Source organism: Hemiscyllium ocellatum, chromosome 5, assembly GCF_020745735.1.
Source record: "Hemiscyllium ocellatum isolate sHemOce1 chromosome 5, sHemOce1.pat.X.cur, whole genome shotgun sequence".
NCBI lineage: Eukaryota > Metazoa > Chordata > Chondrichthyes > Orectolobiformes > Hemiscylliidae > Hemiscyllium > Hemiscyllium ocellatum.
The window spans coordinates 43,982,713-44,000,609 of NC_083405.1; the positions used below are offsets into that span (position 1 = coordinate 43,982,713).

At 37.7% G+C, this 17,897-nt stretch overlaps 1 protein-coding gene across 16 annotated transcripts in view; it reads right to left on the bottom strand.

Annotated features, from left to right (window-relative positions):
- Positions 1–17,897, bottom strand: part of LOC132815678 (histone deacetylase 9-like) — a 766,519-nt gene that overhangs the window by 174,272 nt on the left and 574,350 nt on the right. For 15 of the 16 annotated variants that reach the window (XM_060824722.1, XM_060824725.1, XM_060824717.1 and 12 more), the window contains one exon: positions 4,788–4,965. In XM_060824722.1, coding sequence (XP_060680705.1) covers positions 4,788–4,965 — 178 coding nt within the window. The remainder of the gene's footprint in view (positions 1–4,787; positions 4,966–17,897) is intronic. The other variant, XM_060824714.1, reaches the window with a different exon arrangement.

The window sequence follows — 17,897 nt, forward strand, 5'->3', positions numbered from 1 at the left end:
GTGAAGATTTCTAGTCCAATATAACTCTTTTTCTGAAGAAGCATCTTAACTCTTACCTCAAAACATCAACTCTGTTTTTCTCTCTACAGATGCTGCCAGAGCTAAATTTCTCCAAAGCTTTGGTTTTAATTCCTGGGATACCTTGAAGGCTTACTCATCAGGCTGCCACATGCACCAATAAATCAGATAGGTTTCATAGAAATATCAGTACAAAATCCAGGCAAGAAGCATATTTATTTCAGAAGTTTTCTTTTAGCTAATGAAGCCAGGTGCAAACAAAACATTCAAATATTTGGCTCATTAAATTCAAAATGATGACACACATACAAGTATCAAGAAAAAGATCAAAAATCTCCCATGTACATACTGATTCCACTTTTTTATTGGTAGGAATATGCAGACCCCAAAAAAAGTTGGATTCAAATTTATATTCAGAATTCATCCTTTCTGGGAATCGAAGATATCAATAGTACTACTTTATATTCTTCAATTACAGAAATCCATTTTATTCTCGTCATCATTTAATATTAAAATTGTTTGTTTTTTATTCCACTAGATGCCTGTACATATTTTTCTTTATAAGTCTCTATTAGTGTGTGTTAAACTCAAATTAGAGTAGACCCAAATTCTTGGGTCTGTTTACCTGAAGATGGCATCTGCTCGGTTTATTTTTCTATGCAGGTAATTTTAACATCTGCAAACCCTCTTACCTGCCCCTCATAAAAGAAAGGAAGGGATCTGGATGGGGTTACAGTCGCAGAAATGTGAAACCTGATCCCAAACTACTATGAACCTGTCTTCCAGTTTAACCACAACAGCTTTCTGGAGTCCAAGTAACCTATCCCTGGAGGGCAAGTTAAATTAGACTTCGTTCCTCAGATTTCGGAAATAATTTGACTTTATCATGTACGGTCCATATTCTCAAGGTCCATTACATTCTGCCAAACTTGTCCCTCCTTCTCTCTTTCCCTGCATAATACTCCCACAGTTTGTCCTTGCAAGTTTTGGAGATGATGTCCTTACATTCACGTTGTCTTATTTTCATGAGAGAAGACTACGGCACTTGCAACCATACCACTACTTCTAACATTTCCATCTCAGGGGACCTACACCAGGGTTACTGAGATTTTATCAAATCTTCAATAAAGCTGACATAATTTTTATTGTTTTTGTAGTTTTATCAGGATTTGTACACATACATAGGGATTATGTGTGCTGTGTTGGGATAGATCATTTCATATGAGTGAGTCGATTTTATTAGCTAAACTGATCTCTTGCAATGAAGATTTTACTGATGCACTAAAACTCAATTTTCAATAATTTGTCAGGATTATTTGTAACATATTTCTAGAAACATTCAGTAACAGGCAAGAGAAAATAACTATCTAACAGATTTGGAAAAGTGTTGTGGGTTTGGCCTTAAGGTGATACCCATTTTCCTGTAAAGCATCACTGATATGCTTCTTTTTCAACATAACAGCCTTGCCTTTTATAAATAGAATGGCCTCGGTCTCCCAGTGATCCAATGACCTCATTGTCTCTTGAGTGATTGGACAGGATAGGTGAATGCAGATCTCTATCAGTGCCTTTATGCATTCTCAATGTTAGAGAGCTATTTTCCTTACTTGAAATCATGACGTAACAGGGTTACTTCATTGTATGGATAAATGCCAATCAGAAATTCTTTAAATCATATCTGTTTTGAGGCCATTCCACTGAAAAAAGTCAAAGAAAGAGGGGGAAAGATGATAGTTAGTGCCCTTTGCTTGCATGTGTTTCCATATTAAATGCGGAGTATACTAAGATTCAAGAAAGAATGTATTGCTGTCTTTACAGTCTGTCCACTGTACAATCTCTATTAGATAAAATTATTGTTAATCAGATACAGATTGATTAAGACCAATACATAATTTGGGATCAGCTCTTATATTTTGTTGAGGACCTTTACTGATAAGGATATCTTCTTGTCCCTAATGGAATAGGGATTTAATGAGAAAGTGATCAACTGCAAGTACAATTAATATTGACTTTTATTTTTCACAGTTCACTGAGTGTTCCCAATTCCTAAGGAGGACAGACATGAACTAGTCCAGCTAAGGGCTGAGCAGAAGATTTGAGGCACAACATCATCTCAATAAATCCATTAATTTATTTTAGTTTTCCCATTAAAAAAATTGCAAAATCTTCTATGTTCATTCTGACCATAGTGTAGAGTTTACAATTAATTTAAAAAACTTTCAAAATTTACATTTTATTGGAAATGATTACAGTGCAGTTTGAATGTTGCTTTAAAGATTATGGCAATAAAACAGAAACAGGTAAGAATGCATTTTTAAAGATTTAAATGTTTATTAAGTTTACAACACATCATTACATTTTGAGTGAACTTTTATGACTTCTGCAGCAAAGTGGTTAAAATATACATCACTTACAGTAGAACAACAAAGCTAGCAGCCAGTAGCTGTTATTAAAAAAAACAAATTAAAAGCTTCACATTTTGAAATTACACAACTTATCATTTTAAAATTTGGCATTGTCATAAAGTACCATGGATAAATGCAATTGTTGGCTTTGGTTTACTCATTGCATCAAATAATGAAATAACCTGTCCATTAAATCCCTTGTACGCAATTTAATCCCCATCTATATCAGTATGAAACATGTCATTCCCTTTTCCTCACTAACAAACCTCTTGCCCCTCCGCAATTCTCACCATAAGATTCAAAAATTCAGATACACAAGCATGCATTGAAGATTAAAAGAAAAACATGTAAATAGTGGAAATGTAAAATTGATTGGAAATAAATGGCAAGTCTATTAAACATTTGCAAAAGGAAAGGCTAGAAGTCAAAGATCCTCCATCTGAAACATTAAGTCGTATTGTCTTATTAAGATGCTAATTGGACTTGCTGTGTATTTCCAATGTTATCTGCTGATAGTTTAGGATATATACATGAGGGATCTAATTTCCATGGGAACATTCAGGGCAACCCCTGTAACTTGGCCAGAAGATTCACAAAGAGTTCAAAGAATATTTAGACATTTTTTTTCAGCAACGCAAAATATTTTTCAAGTGCTTCTGCCATTCCTGTATGCAAATTTCAGCAAAAAATTGGGAAAACATTTGGGGAAGCTTTACCCCATCTTTTTAGAAAGACATTACAACAGTAAAAACAACATATTCCAGTGTTATCCACAAATGAAATGAAATCACTGATTGCACACAACCAGCAACTGTGGCACAGGCAACACCCCCTGGTGCAGGTTATTACAGTTGGCACCATTTCTAGAATGCTTTATTCTTATTTTAAACTTCTGTACGTTATCATAAATTCAGGAATATAAAATAAAGCTGGAGAATCAAATCCCCTCTCAAATTTAAAAACATTTTTTTGTTATTTGGAAACCATATGAAGCAAAGGTCTATAAAAACAGAGGAGAAACCTCTCAACAGGAGCCTTCCTTTTTTTCTAGTGAATAGTACAGTTAACCATATTTTTTTGTCTAACCTATTGCATTGAAGGTATGTCAGAATTAAATTGGTCCAAAAGAATGTTCTATAGCACACAAATCCAATTCAACTTAAGAGCAGACTGTGAATTTCTATAACAGCTAAATACAACATTTAGCAATGACAAAACAGTACATTGCTGTGGCAAAACATTAAATTGCACCCAGTGAGTTATATAAGATTAAAAATCTGCAAGAAGTTATTTGCCAGTTAGTTTAGAAAATCTACAAATCAAACAAATAATATTCATTTAATAATTTTTGAGCTTCAAATTTAAAGGCAGGTAAAATTACAACTTGCTGTTTACTTTCTGAACACACAGTTATGTATTTCCTACTAAATTTGTACATTCTTAACTACATTCAAACATCAATTGCTGGAGGTTTGAGGAAAATAACTTCTGCATTATTAAATCAAATGGATCTACCAAATTAAAAAAAAATCAGTTCTGTAACGCAACATACCCTTCAAAAAATCGAAAGTTCCCATTAGTCATATCAGCAATTATTGGTATTGTTTCAGTTTTATTGTAGCGATCCTTATTTACTTGAATCTTACCTAATGTGCTTCTATTCTTCCTTTAAATTTCCAAACAACATGCCATATGATCACATGTCCTTTCCTCTCCTCACCTGTGCTGAAAGATTTATCAGTTTTATTTGGCCTATTAGTTCCAGGTAATTTGGGCCAGAGAGTTTCATATGTTTTTTTCTTGGTCCAGAGGGGAAAAAAAAAGTGATCTTTTTGAGCTGAGCTTACACATTAGCTCTCTTTCCATATGTTAAAATTTCATGTCAGCTAAACCGAATGGGGGAAGATAAAAGAGCAAAAGGACAGGTATAACAAAGTTAATTGGTGATATAGATGCAGTGTGTGAATGACACGCTGGATTAGGGAACTGATGAAAGAACAAGGCAGCAACCCGAGTGCTTTGCCAAGGTGCAGCTCTGTGGTGTGGAATATAATCTGCACATTCAAACATAATATCCAGTAGCAGTAACAATACAGGAAAAGGTCCAGGCTCCATTTAATTTGCAATAGAATGGAAGCATACAGGTGAGATTAAACAAATATGAAGTAAATTAATCCTGACTGGTTAGTTAATCATTGATTTCAAATAATTGAAGGTATGTGTGACAGCGAACAGTAAATAAAGCGTATAATAACATAAGTGTAACAAAAGTGCAATTTGTGGCATTACAGCATTGGAATTCATTGAGCTCCTAAGAATATTGAATTTAGAACACCTATTAAAGAATTCCTTTGGGGCTCCTACCAGTGGTATAGACGTGTCTGATGGGATGGTCCATAGAAGAGTGCGGCAATGTGGAAGCAGCAGGGGATGATTGTGTCCTGGAAACAGGCCTGTGCTTATCTAATCCTGTCATGCCAACCACAGCCATCTGAGCTTGGTACAGTCGAAGTTGGTGGATACGCTGATGATCCAGAAGCTGCTGTTACCATAGAAACAACACAGTAGAAAGAAATGTGAGATGGATCAATTAAGACACTTGGAGAAACATGTCAACAAATTAAGTTCATTAGGTCAGAACCATAATAAACACTGTGAAGACTTAAAGACTAGTCAATAAATCCCTTCAACAGATGTTCTCACACTGTCAATCACTGCAACTATTTAGTATGAGAAACTCCTTGATAGTATTGATCTATGTTTGAGATAGTATTCTTTGCATGAAATGTACAACAGCTGCATGACATTGTAAGTGTATAAAAACATGAAGAGTAAAATGTAGTTGCATCACAAAAATATCAGAATTAAAATATAACATTATAATTTGCAGGAAATCATGTAATAATCCAAGAGGTGTGATTGTTGGAAATGACTTTAATAATGCAGTCGCCATTTGACAAAGCCTATGAATTTCAATATTTCTTTCCAATATATGATAAACCTTTCCCTTCTAGAACTCAGTTTATAGAATAAAGTAGTTCTAATCTTTTCAAGCAAATACTAAATAAAAAAAACTGAAAAAAACTGCAGTTGCTGAAAGTCAGAAACAAAAACAGAAGTTGCTGGAAAAGCTCTGGGATTCTGAGGAAGGGTCCCTCAACCCAAATCTGTGATTTCTCTCCACAGATGCTGCCTGACCTGCTGAGCTTTTTCCAGCAATTTCTATTTTTGTTTCTCATCTTATGAAGCCTTGTCATCCCAAAGATAGAGCCAGAAGCAATTAAATAGAACCATTATTTCCTAAAATCGAAAGTAAATTTACACAAGAAAGACATCAGCTCCAATGTTCATTATGCAGGAAAACACATCTGTTGCACTCAAATTGCCTGAAGAAGTTAGGAAACTCAATTCCATCAAACTTGGCATTTCTCATTTTCAAGGGGATAGTTTGTAATTTGCACATATGCAGTTCCCAGAGGCAGCTGCATGTTGAAATTGGATTTTGGAGTCCCTATTAGTTGGAAAGTCGGAATGTGGAGATTAGAGTAGAAAAGAACAGATCTATTCCTCCTGCATTTCATTGAAAGCCTGCGTACATCGGTGGATGGATACTTGTGGATACTCAATTGTTTGGTATGGTGGGCAAAGAGGAAATAAGTAGTGTGTGGAAGGAGTCAATAAGATGGTATGGTGATATGAGGGGCCATGGGAGATGGGTAGATGCTATTATGTTGCAAGGATGAGACGAAAAGAGTGACAAAGCTGCAAAAATGAGTAAGGTTTGAAGGGTAAGGGCTGAAGGAATGTTTTAGATTTGTTCCCTTTTGGAGAGGTAAGATATCCTTTTGGATCTGGAGCTGGAATTTATTAAGATAAGGTAAGAAAGCCTATAGGTTGCAAGATGGTCTGTTTGTGTGTAAAGGTGCATGAACTAACTGAGACTGGCAAGGCTGTTAAGAAACTGTCGTAAAGAATGTGGAATTTACAAAAAACAACAGCAGTGCTAGTTTTTTGAGAATGCCTGTTCACATAAAATCATCATAGTTTTGTATCATATGACCAACTTCCCAAAGTATAATGTTCACAATTGGGTGCCTATTGATGACTAACTCCAATTGCTTATTGAATGGAAATGTTTGTTGGCATACATGATCAAGCACTTACATGAGCTGTTTATTTCAGTAAGATAGTTAACGTTTAAGTAGAACTTTGTTTTCATCAGGATAAAGTGAAGACATCTCTTTTTTTTCTAAAAAAGTCAATGGAGTTTTATTCAATTATTATATCTTCAATAGACTGGTAACTTTATTTTCTGGCAGGATGTCTCTTGAATGATGTTCATGCTGGATATCTGGTGAGTTGTCAGGGATAGGGAAAGGGAAAGTGTGGTGTATGGGGCTGAGTTGGTCCTGTGTTGGTACTGGATATAAAGAGCCATGGGATAATTGGGAGCATATTGGCTAAGAAGTGCCATGGAAGATGGGTAGATTTGCAAATGGGATATGAGAAGACATGGGATATGGGTAGAAAGGCATGGCACTATTGGTAGATGAGCTTAGGTTGACACAAGAGAGCATGGGAGATAGTTTCAGGAACATTGTTTTTTTGTTCAATGTTAACTTAAGACCTGCAGATGCTGGAAATCAGAAACAAAAATAGAAATTGTTGGAACAACTCAGCAGGCCCTGTAGCATCTGTGGATGGAAAGCAGAATTAAGTTTAGGATCCAGTGACCCTTCCTCAGAACCTTCATCAGATGAGGTTGACATTGATGTGGCACTAAAAGTGAGGACTATCTTGTTCCTGAGAGCAAGAGATATGTTTTCTGCTTTAATCTTTATTATCAAATTTTAAGCATAGTGTTGGAGCCCCTGAAGCAGGTTTTCCATCCAGGCCTGTTTGGGAACTGGCAGCATCATAGGGATTCTGCCATGGAAAGAGGCAACCTCTTAAACTCTTCACAAGTCACATGGCCTGACTCCCAATATCCTTCCCACTAAAACTGAAAATCAGAAATAGGTAGACACTTAAAAATGTCGGGCTGCTGGAGTGCGTATCACACCCAGGAATGAAAACTGGGGCTATTGCATGCTTGAGTAGAGGGAAGTGCCTTCAATGACTAGAATATCTCATATTCTGTGTGGAAACAACCACAAACATTTCTATATATATTTACATTAGTTTTAAGAATTGTGATAGACCATTAATGCACCCAGTTAGGAATGTACTTCATTATATGAAAATGGCAAGAATGTACAATTTATGGTGTAATAAACTTCCCCTTAAATAAAATCAAATAATTTTCTTTTGGCATATTGCATAACATATTTACAGGTAGGCTCCCAGGTTGTGAATGGAGTCTGTTTACGAGTTGATTGGTACACAATTCGGAATGCAAAGCAAGACAAAGTAGCTGTTTGTAAGTACAGGAAATATTTGTATGCTGGATATTTAAAATTACACCCTGTATGGAACCGCGTTCATAAGTATGGGGATTCGTAATCGGAGACTCCCTGTAGTCTCCCTGCTGAATATGTTGAAGCTGGTATTTTATTTACTACGCAACTGAATTTGTTAAAAAAATAAACTGAATTAGATGATTTCTTATTCCAAGATGGTTGTATAGCAATGCTTGTTTACAAATTTCATGAAACAGATCTGCTGAGCATGTGTTTAAAGTAAATCAGTAACAGCTTTTGAAGGGGATTAAATTGCTTGTAAATTGTTATAACTTAATATTATAGAGACCATATTGCACCATGAACAATGAATTCCAGAAGTTCCTGTAAAAATTAATAATTCTTTAGTCAGAAGTTGACTTTACTGCTCTGCCATACAGTCTGAAGGAGAGCTCCAATGTGAGAAGGATCTTGGTCACCAAGATGGTGGCCAATCCTAATTATACTAATTATGGCACATGGCTTTCCTGAATATTCTCTCACCTGCAGTCCGCATTACATTTTCAGAATTCAGAATAATTTGTGGTATATTGGAACCAATGAACTTTGTGTGTTAAATATGTTGTTGGTCAAATGTCAAGAATGACTTAATATATCACAGACACATCCGCACAGACACTTATTTAAGTCAGGCAAAATATCTATGAGGTATCTACAGTGCTAGCAACACATGACATTCAAGTTTGCCAGTTTGAAAGAAGTATGAGCACTGCCCTGGTTCCATTTTGTGTGATATTGATACTGAATCATACAGACCAGGAGGCCTAGGCTTCATCCTTGGACTACGCGAAGGTAACTGATCTCAGCAGGGGTGCTAAGACCGAACACAGCACTGTGATTAATGAGAGGAAAAATCAGTCGGGGTTCCCACTTTCAGAACACATGTCTGTTTCTCATCAAGAAGCATTTATAAACTTAATAATATTTAAAACATTATTAAATTGCACAAACAAGAATGATTGATGGTCATTGGAAAGTATGCTTGGGTGAGGACTAAACTGGACTCAAGTGTAACATAATAAGGGAACAACAAATAATCTTAATTTTAAAAATCATGGACAGGCTATTGTTTGGTACTTACATTCTAGAGATAAGTATGCTTCAAAGAGAAATCACAATACTAGCTTTTTCAAACCTTGTAATGAAGAACTCATAGTTTTATTAGTTGAATGTTTACTGAGATAAATATATGGACCAATTTTAAGCTTCAACTTCAATGAAAAGGAAAATCACGAAGAGAGTACAATCTGTTTTTCTTTTAAACAGTCCTGAGATGTGGGACTTATTTATTTATTGGCAACCCCAGTTGACTTTTAGAAGGTTCTGGGTGCTGCCTTCTTGAACTATTGCAGTCCATTTGGTTCAGGTTAGGGAGGGACTCCTGGAATTTTGATCCAATGACACTGGAGGAATGGCAATATATTTCCAGGTCAAGATGCTGAGTGGCTTAGAGGGGGAACTTGCAGGTGGCAGTGTTCCCCCACAGCTGGGTTTTATCCTCTAGATGGGAGTGGACATAAGGTACGAAATGTGCTGTTGAAGGAACATTGGAGAATTTCTGCATTTGTTGCTTGGACACACTGCTGTGACTGAGCATTGGTTATGGAGACAGTAGATGTTTGTGGCTGTGGTGCCAATCAACACAGGCTGCTATGTTTTGGATGGTGTCAAGTTTAAGTATTGCTGGAACTACACCTTGTTGATTGCAAACAAGCTTTGGGGAGTCGAGGGGTGAGTTACTATAGGATAGCTGGCCTCTAACCTGTTCTTGTAGCCACATTGCTTACATAGTTAGACCAGCTTAGTTTCTGGTCAATAGTTGTTGATAGTGGGGATTTCAATGACGTTGATATCAATGAATGTAAAGGAGCGATGGTTAGATTCTCTCTCTTGGAGATAGTCATTGCCTGATATTTGTGTGACATAAATGTTATTTGCCATTTGACAGCCTATAGCTGAATATAATGCAGGTCTTGTTGCATTTGGACATGGACTGCTTCAGTAACTGAGGAGGTACAAATGTACTGAACATTGTACAATCATAAGTGAACATCCCTACTTCTATCCTTATGTCATTAATGAAGCAACTGAAGATGTTGGACCTTGAACATTACTGTTATGATGCGGGGTAAACTCTCCTGCTTAATTTAAAACTAGCAACACAGAAAAGATTTATCCCGTGCAGTAATCTGTATAAAATTTGCATGGCCAAGAACTATTTAAAGTAAAAATAAACAACTTTATTTCTTAAAGTATAACAGAGAATAATTAACTAACAACAATTTACAATTCCTTCCTCTCACCTACCTCATACTTTCCCTTCTATAATAATAGTCTGATAAAACTCCCAATTAAGATTTACAGAAAAATTCAAATTTTGAAACCAGCCAGCAGTCGAATCTTCTCTTTATCTTCATCGGTAGATTGGCTCTCCAGGTCAGTGTTGAGGTTTTTCTCTGTGTGAACCTCTTCTCTGGATAGGTACCTCTCAGGGAGTTCTGACTAGCAGTCTCCATCTGTTGGTCTGGTGGCAGTTCTCCTCCCAACTGTTCAATTTCCCCGGTATTATACTCCAAAGCATCAGATTATGTCATTGGCTTTTAAGATTGTCAATATACTCAATTTAAACTTGATTGGAATTAGATATTTTTCGGGGTATAATTTAAACTGATTGGCCTAATTCGAATCTGTTTTGTCATTTCCAGACAACCAGCTACCCTAGTTGCTGGAGTACATATTACATTGTGTTTATTGAGAACACTTGGTGCTGTCACTGCTAGCTTTTACTCTCTTAAAGGTACAGTACACTCACACCTTCATAGCACTACCCTGAGGAACTCCTGCATAGACTCCAAGAGCTGAGATGACTGACCTCCAACAATCTCAACCATCTTCATTTGTGATAGATATGACTCCAGTTTACAGAGGGATTACCATCTGGTTCTCATTTACTCCTCTTTTGCTAGGGTTCCTTAATGCCACACTGGATCAAATAAAGCTTTAATGTAAAGAGCAGTCAATGTTGCCTATCCCTGCAATTCAACTCCCTTTTCCACATTTGACTGAAAGCAATAAGAGGTCAGAAGCTGAGTAGTCATGGTGGAGCCTAAATTGAGCATCGGTGCACAGATTATTGCTAAACAATTCAAACTGCCCCTCTCAACCAACGTGGGAGATGCAGGTGACCAATTCTAAAGGTTGGGCATATAGAACTGGGATTTCTCCTCCCTCTGTGCAATTGATAGTATGTTGATTACTCTTTCCAACACTTTTCTGATGATCAAGAGTAGAGTAATGGTTTTGGTAATTGGCTGGGTTATATTTGTCCTATTTTTGTAATCGTGGCACTGTTGTGTAATTTTCCACAATGTTGGGTTGATGCCAATGTTATAAACTGTACACAGTTTGACTAGGTGAGCTCAAAGTTGTTGAGCACACACATTCAGTATTATTGCCAGAATGTTGTCATTCAAAATATGATGATGCACTTACAATAAAGTTTCACCAAGGCCAACTATGAGCACTCAGAAGATTTTGTTTTTCATTTCCCTCCCACTACATATGGGTGCACTCCCAGGGTCTGTAACTTAGGTGGAGCCTATTGGTCTTCAAGCTTTGGGTGAGTCCGAATGGGGACCCCACGGTGGTGTGAGCTAGAGAGCCTAGATATATTGAGTGTGTCCTGCTCAGATGCAGGATCACCCTCCTCCTATTTGTGAAAATAATTTCAATATATCAAAGCTTTTTCCATCAATGGAAGCATGTCTCTTTCAATATTGTCATCACTAATAGACTGATAACATTATGCCCCTGAGTCGTGCTCATGCTGCGTTATTGGTGAGTTGGCACAAAGAGGAAAGAGCAGAGTTGTGGGTGAAAGTTATGAGCTGGCACAGAGTTGCCATAGGGAGTACAAAGGATGACAGGGATGATTGAGGGCATACGTGACATGTGGGGCCATGGGAAATGAATTGGTTGGTATGGACTTGAGAGGCCGTCAGGAATGGGTGGATGAGCATAAGTTGCGGGATTGTCATGGAAAGTGAAGGGATTCAGAACATGAGAGCATGAGGGAGCTTTGAACAGTGCCAGAGTCTCTAGGCAGGTTTGCTGCTCCACTGATCTTAGGAAATGCCAGCCTTCTGCAGCCTTCCTCGGGTGACTTGCCCAACACCCAATCCAACCTGCCCCTCTTGACCAAAAGTAGGAGGTGCAAGTGATCAACTCTAAAGATCAGGCACATAGAACTGGGATTTCTCCACCCATGGTGCAATTAGTTCAGGAATGTAAGCTGGTACCTGAGCTTGAACATTTGTGGGAATAATAATGTGAATGCTTCTAACTACAGGAGGTGTATCTTTGTTGTGTCAACTATTTTAAGCAAATTTATTTGAAATGTCCTTTAGAGTTAATTAATGCTTAAATTATATTCATAGTTGGGCAGTTACAGTTAAAGATTTTAAAAATGAATTATTGTTCAAAAGTTCTCTTTTTATGAGCATCATGGGGATTTCTTTCTTTTTTAAAAAGGTATCAGTCTTTGTGGGGGGTAATAAATTCAGGCTTGACCAGGATCTCAAATAGCAGAGATGGACAAACAGGTACACTGGAATTTAACCAAACAAGTTTCCACATTTACTTTGCAGTATTTAGTGGAAATCAGAATGGCTACTTATTATGCTCAGACCTTTCAATTCAGCATGCAACCTTTCCAAGACTCTTAAAGGAAAGACAAATAAAGGTCAACCTGAAATCAGAAGTCAGGAAAGCAGAGCTTGTTGAAGCCATGACTCAGCATTTGAAGAGTAATGATTCTGTATAATGTCCAGGTCAAGTTAAAAATTGGGTTAGAAAAGGAATAGATTTGAAAGAAACAGAGAAAATTAAAATAAGTTTTTATTCAAAAGGAAAAAGGTTAGAAAGAGAAAGAGAAATGTAAAAACTTGAAATAAAATTGAAATACAAAATATTCAATGCCTTTATGTGTAGGGAGATGCCAAGTGTTGGCCAGAGCCAGCACTGTGTATATTTAATGTGGCAAATAATATTTGCGTGGTGCCTGAATTTAAAGTTTGGAAGTTAAGTTTTATTTAAGGGGGCTGATATGTTAAACTTATCATTAAAAGACCATGTAAAGGAAGAATGTTGTAAATGGAAAAGCAAGAACATTGCATTGATATAGTTTCACAATGTCCTAACAATAAATAATATCCTGCAAGGTGAAACTTTTAAAACACTTCTCCTATGTTTACTAATGAAATAAAAAATTCTGCATAAGGCGAGTGCCTTCAATTCTGTCAAGTGAAGCAGGTTAGTTGATTGTTACTCGTAGTGATGCAGGAGCAATATAATGACTGATATAAGCACGTTATATGAAGCTCCCTCTAAATAGCTCATTGAGTAGTACTGTTGATATAGGGTATTATTGAAAATTGTTCATCATTTATTGTATAAGATTAACTGTCATCATTGAACATTCCCATTTCTGACCTTCTGATGGAGGGAAGTTCATTGATGAAGAGCTTGGAATACTATCATGAGGAACTGCTGCAGTGACATACTGATCCTGAGATGATTGCCCTACAACAACCACAATCATTTTTGTGTTATGTATGACTCCAATTAGTGAAGTGGTCACCCAAGATTTTAATTAACTTTAATTTTCCTTAGGCTCCTTGATTCCCACTAGTCCACCTTCTCTCTTAGTCCATTTTGCACCAAAGCTATAGAGGTCAGGACTTGAGTGGTCCTGATAAAACCCAAACTGAACATCAGTGAGAAAGCTAGTTCAGTATAAGTATCTTTTGATAACAGTATTGATGACACACCATCACTTAGTCATAGAGATTTACAGCATGGAAACAGACCCTTCGGTCCAACATGTCCATGCCAACCAGATATCCCAACCCAATCTAGTCTCACCTGCCAGCAGCCGGCCCATATCCCTCCAAATCCTTCCTATTCATATACCCATCCAAATGCCTCTTAACTGTTGCAATTGTACCAGCCTCCACCACATCCTCTGGCAGCTTATTCCATACACGTACCACCCTCTGCATGAAAAAGTTGTCCCTTTCAAGTTTCACAATATCTTTCTAATAGGAAGGAGACCAGAATTGCACACAATAGTCCAACAGTGGCCTAACCAATGTCCTGTACAGCCGCAACATGTCCTCCCAACTCCTGTGCACTGATGATTGAGAGTAATCCAATCGAGTGGAATTTGTCCTGTTTGTTCTGCACAGAACACATATGTGGGGAATTTATCATGTTGGGTAGATGTTGACATTGCAGCTGCACTAAGGATGTGGCTAGCTCTGGAACACAAATCTTCAATGTCCGTCTGAGATGTTGTAGGGGCCAAAGGCCTTTCTGCACAAAATGTATGATTCTGTTTCTTGATATCACATGTTACAAATCCAATTGAATGAAGATTGATACTTCTAACGGTTGGGGGATTCAGAGGGAGGTCAAGATTTATAATCTCCTTGGCACTTCCAACTGGAAATGATTGTAAGTGCTTCAGCCTTGTCATAGAGTCACAGAGATGTACAGAATGGAAACAGACTGTTCGGTCCAACTCTCTATGCTGGCTGGATATCCTAACCTAATCTAGTCCCTTTTGCCAGCACTTGGCTTATATCTCTCTAAACCCTCCCTATTCATATACCCATCCAGAAACCTTTTAAATGTTGTAATTATACCAGTCTCCAACACTTTCTCTGGCAGCTCATTCTGTACCCGTACCACCCTCTGCATGAAAAAGCTGCCACTTAAGTCCCTTTTAAATTTTCGCCCTCACACTAAACCTACGCCACTAGTTCTGGACTCCCCCACCGCAGAGAAAATACTCTGTCTATTTACCCTATCCATGCACCTCATGATTCTATCAATCTCTATAAGGTCACCTCTCAGCCTCTGGCCCACGAGGGAAAACAGCCCCAGTCTATTCAGCCTCTCCCTATAGGACAAACCCTGGCAACATCCTTTTTGGAACCCTTTCAAGTTTCACGATATCCTTCCGATAGGAGGAAGACCAGAATTCCATGCAATTTTCCAAAGGTGGCCTAGCCAATGTCCTATAAAGCCGCAACATGACCTCCCAACTCCTATACTTTTGCACTGAGATCTTGCTGCCATTAAGGATTGCTTGTTGGGGCGCGTCCTTGTCCATTCAGTTAATTATCCGCCAATATTTCAGTTTCTCGTAGTGCTGCAAACGCTGATCCTCTTGGTCCTTATCAGAGGTTCAAGGGAGAGCTTGATAAGCTTCCATTTAACCATGTAGGCTAAATGAAGGCTGGCAACTGGAAATGCCAGTCAAAAGCAAAACATCTCAACTAAAGGAGATGACCTTCAAAACTGCGGAAGTCATCTCCACTGCAGTGAAAGCTCTCAAAACAAATCCTGTGAGAAAAGACATTTAACCTTGGCAAACTGTAGCTGTCAAAACTCAGAATTTAAATTCATTCTAATTTGTCCATTGCTCAACCTTTCATTCTCTGCTACCCTCTTGCCTTGTTCAACTTAGAACTACAGAAGAGACCTTTCAGCCTATCAATTCTGGACTAAGAAACTGAATTTCACCTGACAATTATGCCCATATATTATTGTTCATTCAACCAAGGGGAACAACTGCTTTCTATCCACTTTGATCATGCCTGACATAATTTTATACAGCTCAATAAGGTCCCCTATTGGCCTTCACTGGTCTAAAGAAGAGACCTTAGCTGAACCAGCCTTTTTTCATAGATAAACTACTCCAATAGAGATAACCTCCTGGCGAATCTCCTCTGCAAACCCTTCGATGTAATTATGTCCTTCCAAAAGTGTAGTGACCGTAACTACACACAGTATTCCAACTATCACCGAACCAATGTTTTGTACAGCTCCAATATAACCTCCCTGCTCTTATAACCTTTGCCACGACTGATAAAGTCAAGTGTCCCGAATGCTACCTTAGCTACCCTATTAAATCGTTCAGTTGCCTTCAGGAATCAGTACAAGCATCCCAAGATCGCTGTATTTCTCTGCACTTTATAGTGTCCTATCATTCATTGAGTTGTCCCTTATCTAGTTACTTGCTCTAAAGTGCATTAAATCAGGTGGCACAGTGGCTCAGTGGTTAGCCCTGCAGCCTCACAGTGCCAGGGACCTGGGTTCAATTCCTGCCTCGGGCAACTGCCTGTGTGAAGTTTGCACGTTCTCCCCGTGTCTGGCGGGTTGCCTCCCGCAATCCAAAGATGTGCAGTTTAGGTGGAATGGACATGCTAAATTGCCTGTAGTGTTAGGTGCATTAGTCAGGGGAACTTAGAGAAATAAGGAAGTGGGTCTGGGTGGGTTACTCTTCAGAGGGTCGGTATGGACTTGCTGGGCCAAATGGCCTGTTTCCACACTGTCGGGATTCTAAGTAACTCACCCTTATCAGGGTTAAATTCTGTCTTCTTATCTTACCATTCTGTGTAATACTTATAAAATTTCAGACAGTCAAGGAAACCCAGTAGAAGTTCAAGGTGCAGTCAATTGATTTTTACACTTTGTTAATCACCGGGACACCTGTGTCGCAGGGTTTCCCACATGCTAACAGATGTACAAAAGTTAAATCCAAGCCAGGAGGTTCCTGCCAATTTCTCACCAAACCAGCACTTTTTCCTTCCTAAACTTCCCATATGTACCCAACAACCATCCGCCCTGGCAAGTTCACATTCTCCCATCACCACTTTATTAATCAAAGGAGTACATAGCTCAGTCCAAATTTCATTCCTCAAAATTTAACCAAAGACCTTCAATAATGTTTTTGAAACAATTGCATGTCATGGCTGGCAAGAAGATAAATTTTGAATTCTACAGTTTAGACATTTCTGCATGTATATTATAAATATAATCAAATTAAATAAACCTTTCAGTTGTTCTGAATATGACCTTTCACATCAATTGCCTCCTTTCAGTTTTGTCACTGTTTTGTCAAATTAACATACTTTAAAATTATTATTACAAAAGAAAGTCCAATATTTATCTGATTGCTAATGAACTGAATGGCAAAGGCTACTAACTGTAAAATTCAGGAATAATGCTCCAAGGAGTTGCCTTTATTGTGAACAGAGAACTTTCAGATTTTGGTGTGAAATATGGTGTTAATTTACACATCAAGATTCAAATTTACCAGAAGATTGGCGAGTTTAGCTCTCGTGACAAATTTCATTAGACATCTGGAAACTATGAGCTTTAAAAAATGTCTATTTAATCTGCTATCTGACAGCTACCAGAAGGTTAATAATGTGACAGAAACAGTAGTGTGAAAAAAAATCCTACTGAGACTAGATTAAATCACTTGCACTAAAGGTGCTTTGTTTTGCTGCAGTTAAGATCCCCTTTAAAATTTGAGATGACTCTAACATAAGTACTTGCTTTGACTTTGGACTAAATTTATTTACTGAGCCTGTATATTCTTTAAAGGCAATTGAACAAAATGAGTGTTGTATTTTAAAGTAATTATTCTGCTCTGCTGTCCTTGATGTGTCACAGGCAATGCTGGTACTGTGCAGGTTTCCTGCAATCATGTTAGATATGAGGGTTTTGTTTGCTGAAATGACCCAGATGATCCTGTTGCCATCCCATCCACAAGAGAATTCAACTTCTTTTCTATGCTATTGATCTGTATTTTCTAAATAAAACACATGACTTGAACCATAAAACTAACAACATGAAACCAAATGTTGTGTTCCATTTAGTTATAACTACATTCAGGATTTAATTTTGACTCACTGCTCTTCCTGTGCCTTCATTTGAGATAAACAAACTGGACCACCAATTTAGCTTTTATATGAAATCTTATCAACCACAGTTCATCAAACAGGAAGCCAAGAGTAGACTTTGAATCTTTCTATGTCACCACAGAGATGTAATGACCTCAGTGCTCTCTCTGCATATGCTCATAAGGCTTTTATCCTTTTTTTTATAAGCTGGGATGCCTGAATGTCTTTGCTGCTGAAACAGCTCATGCCAAAAAAGCATT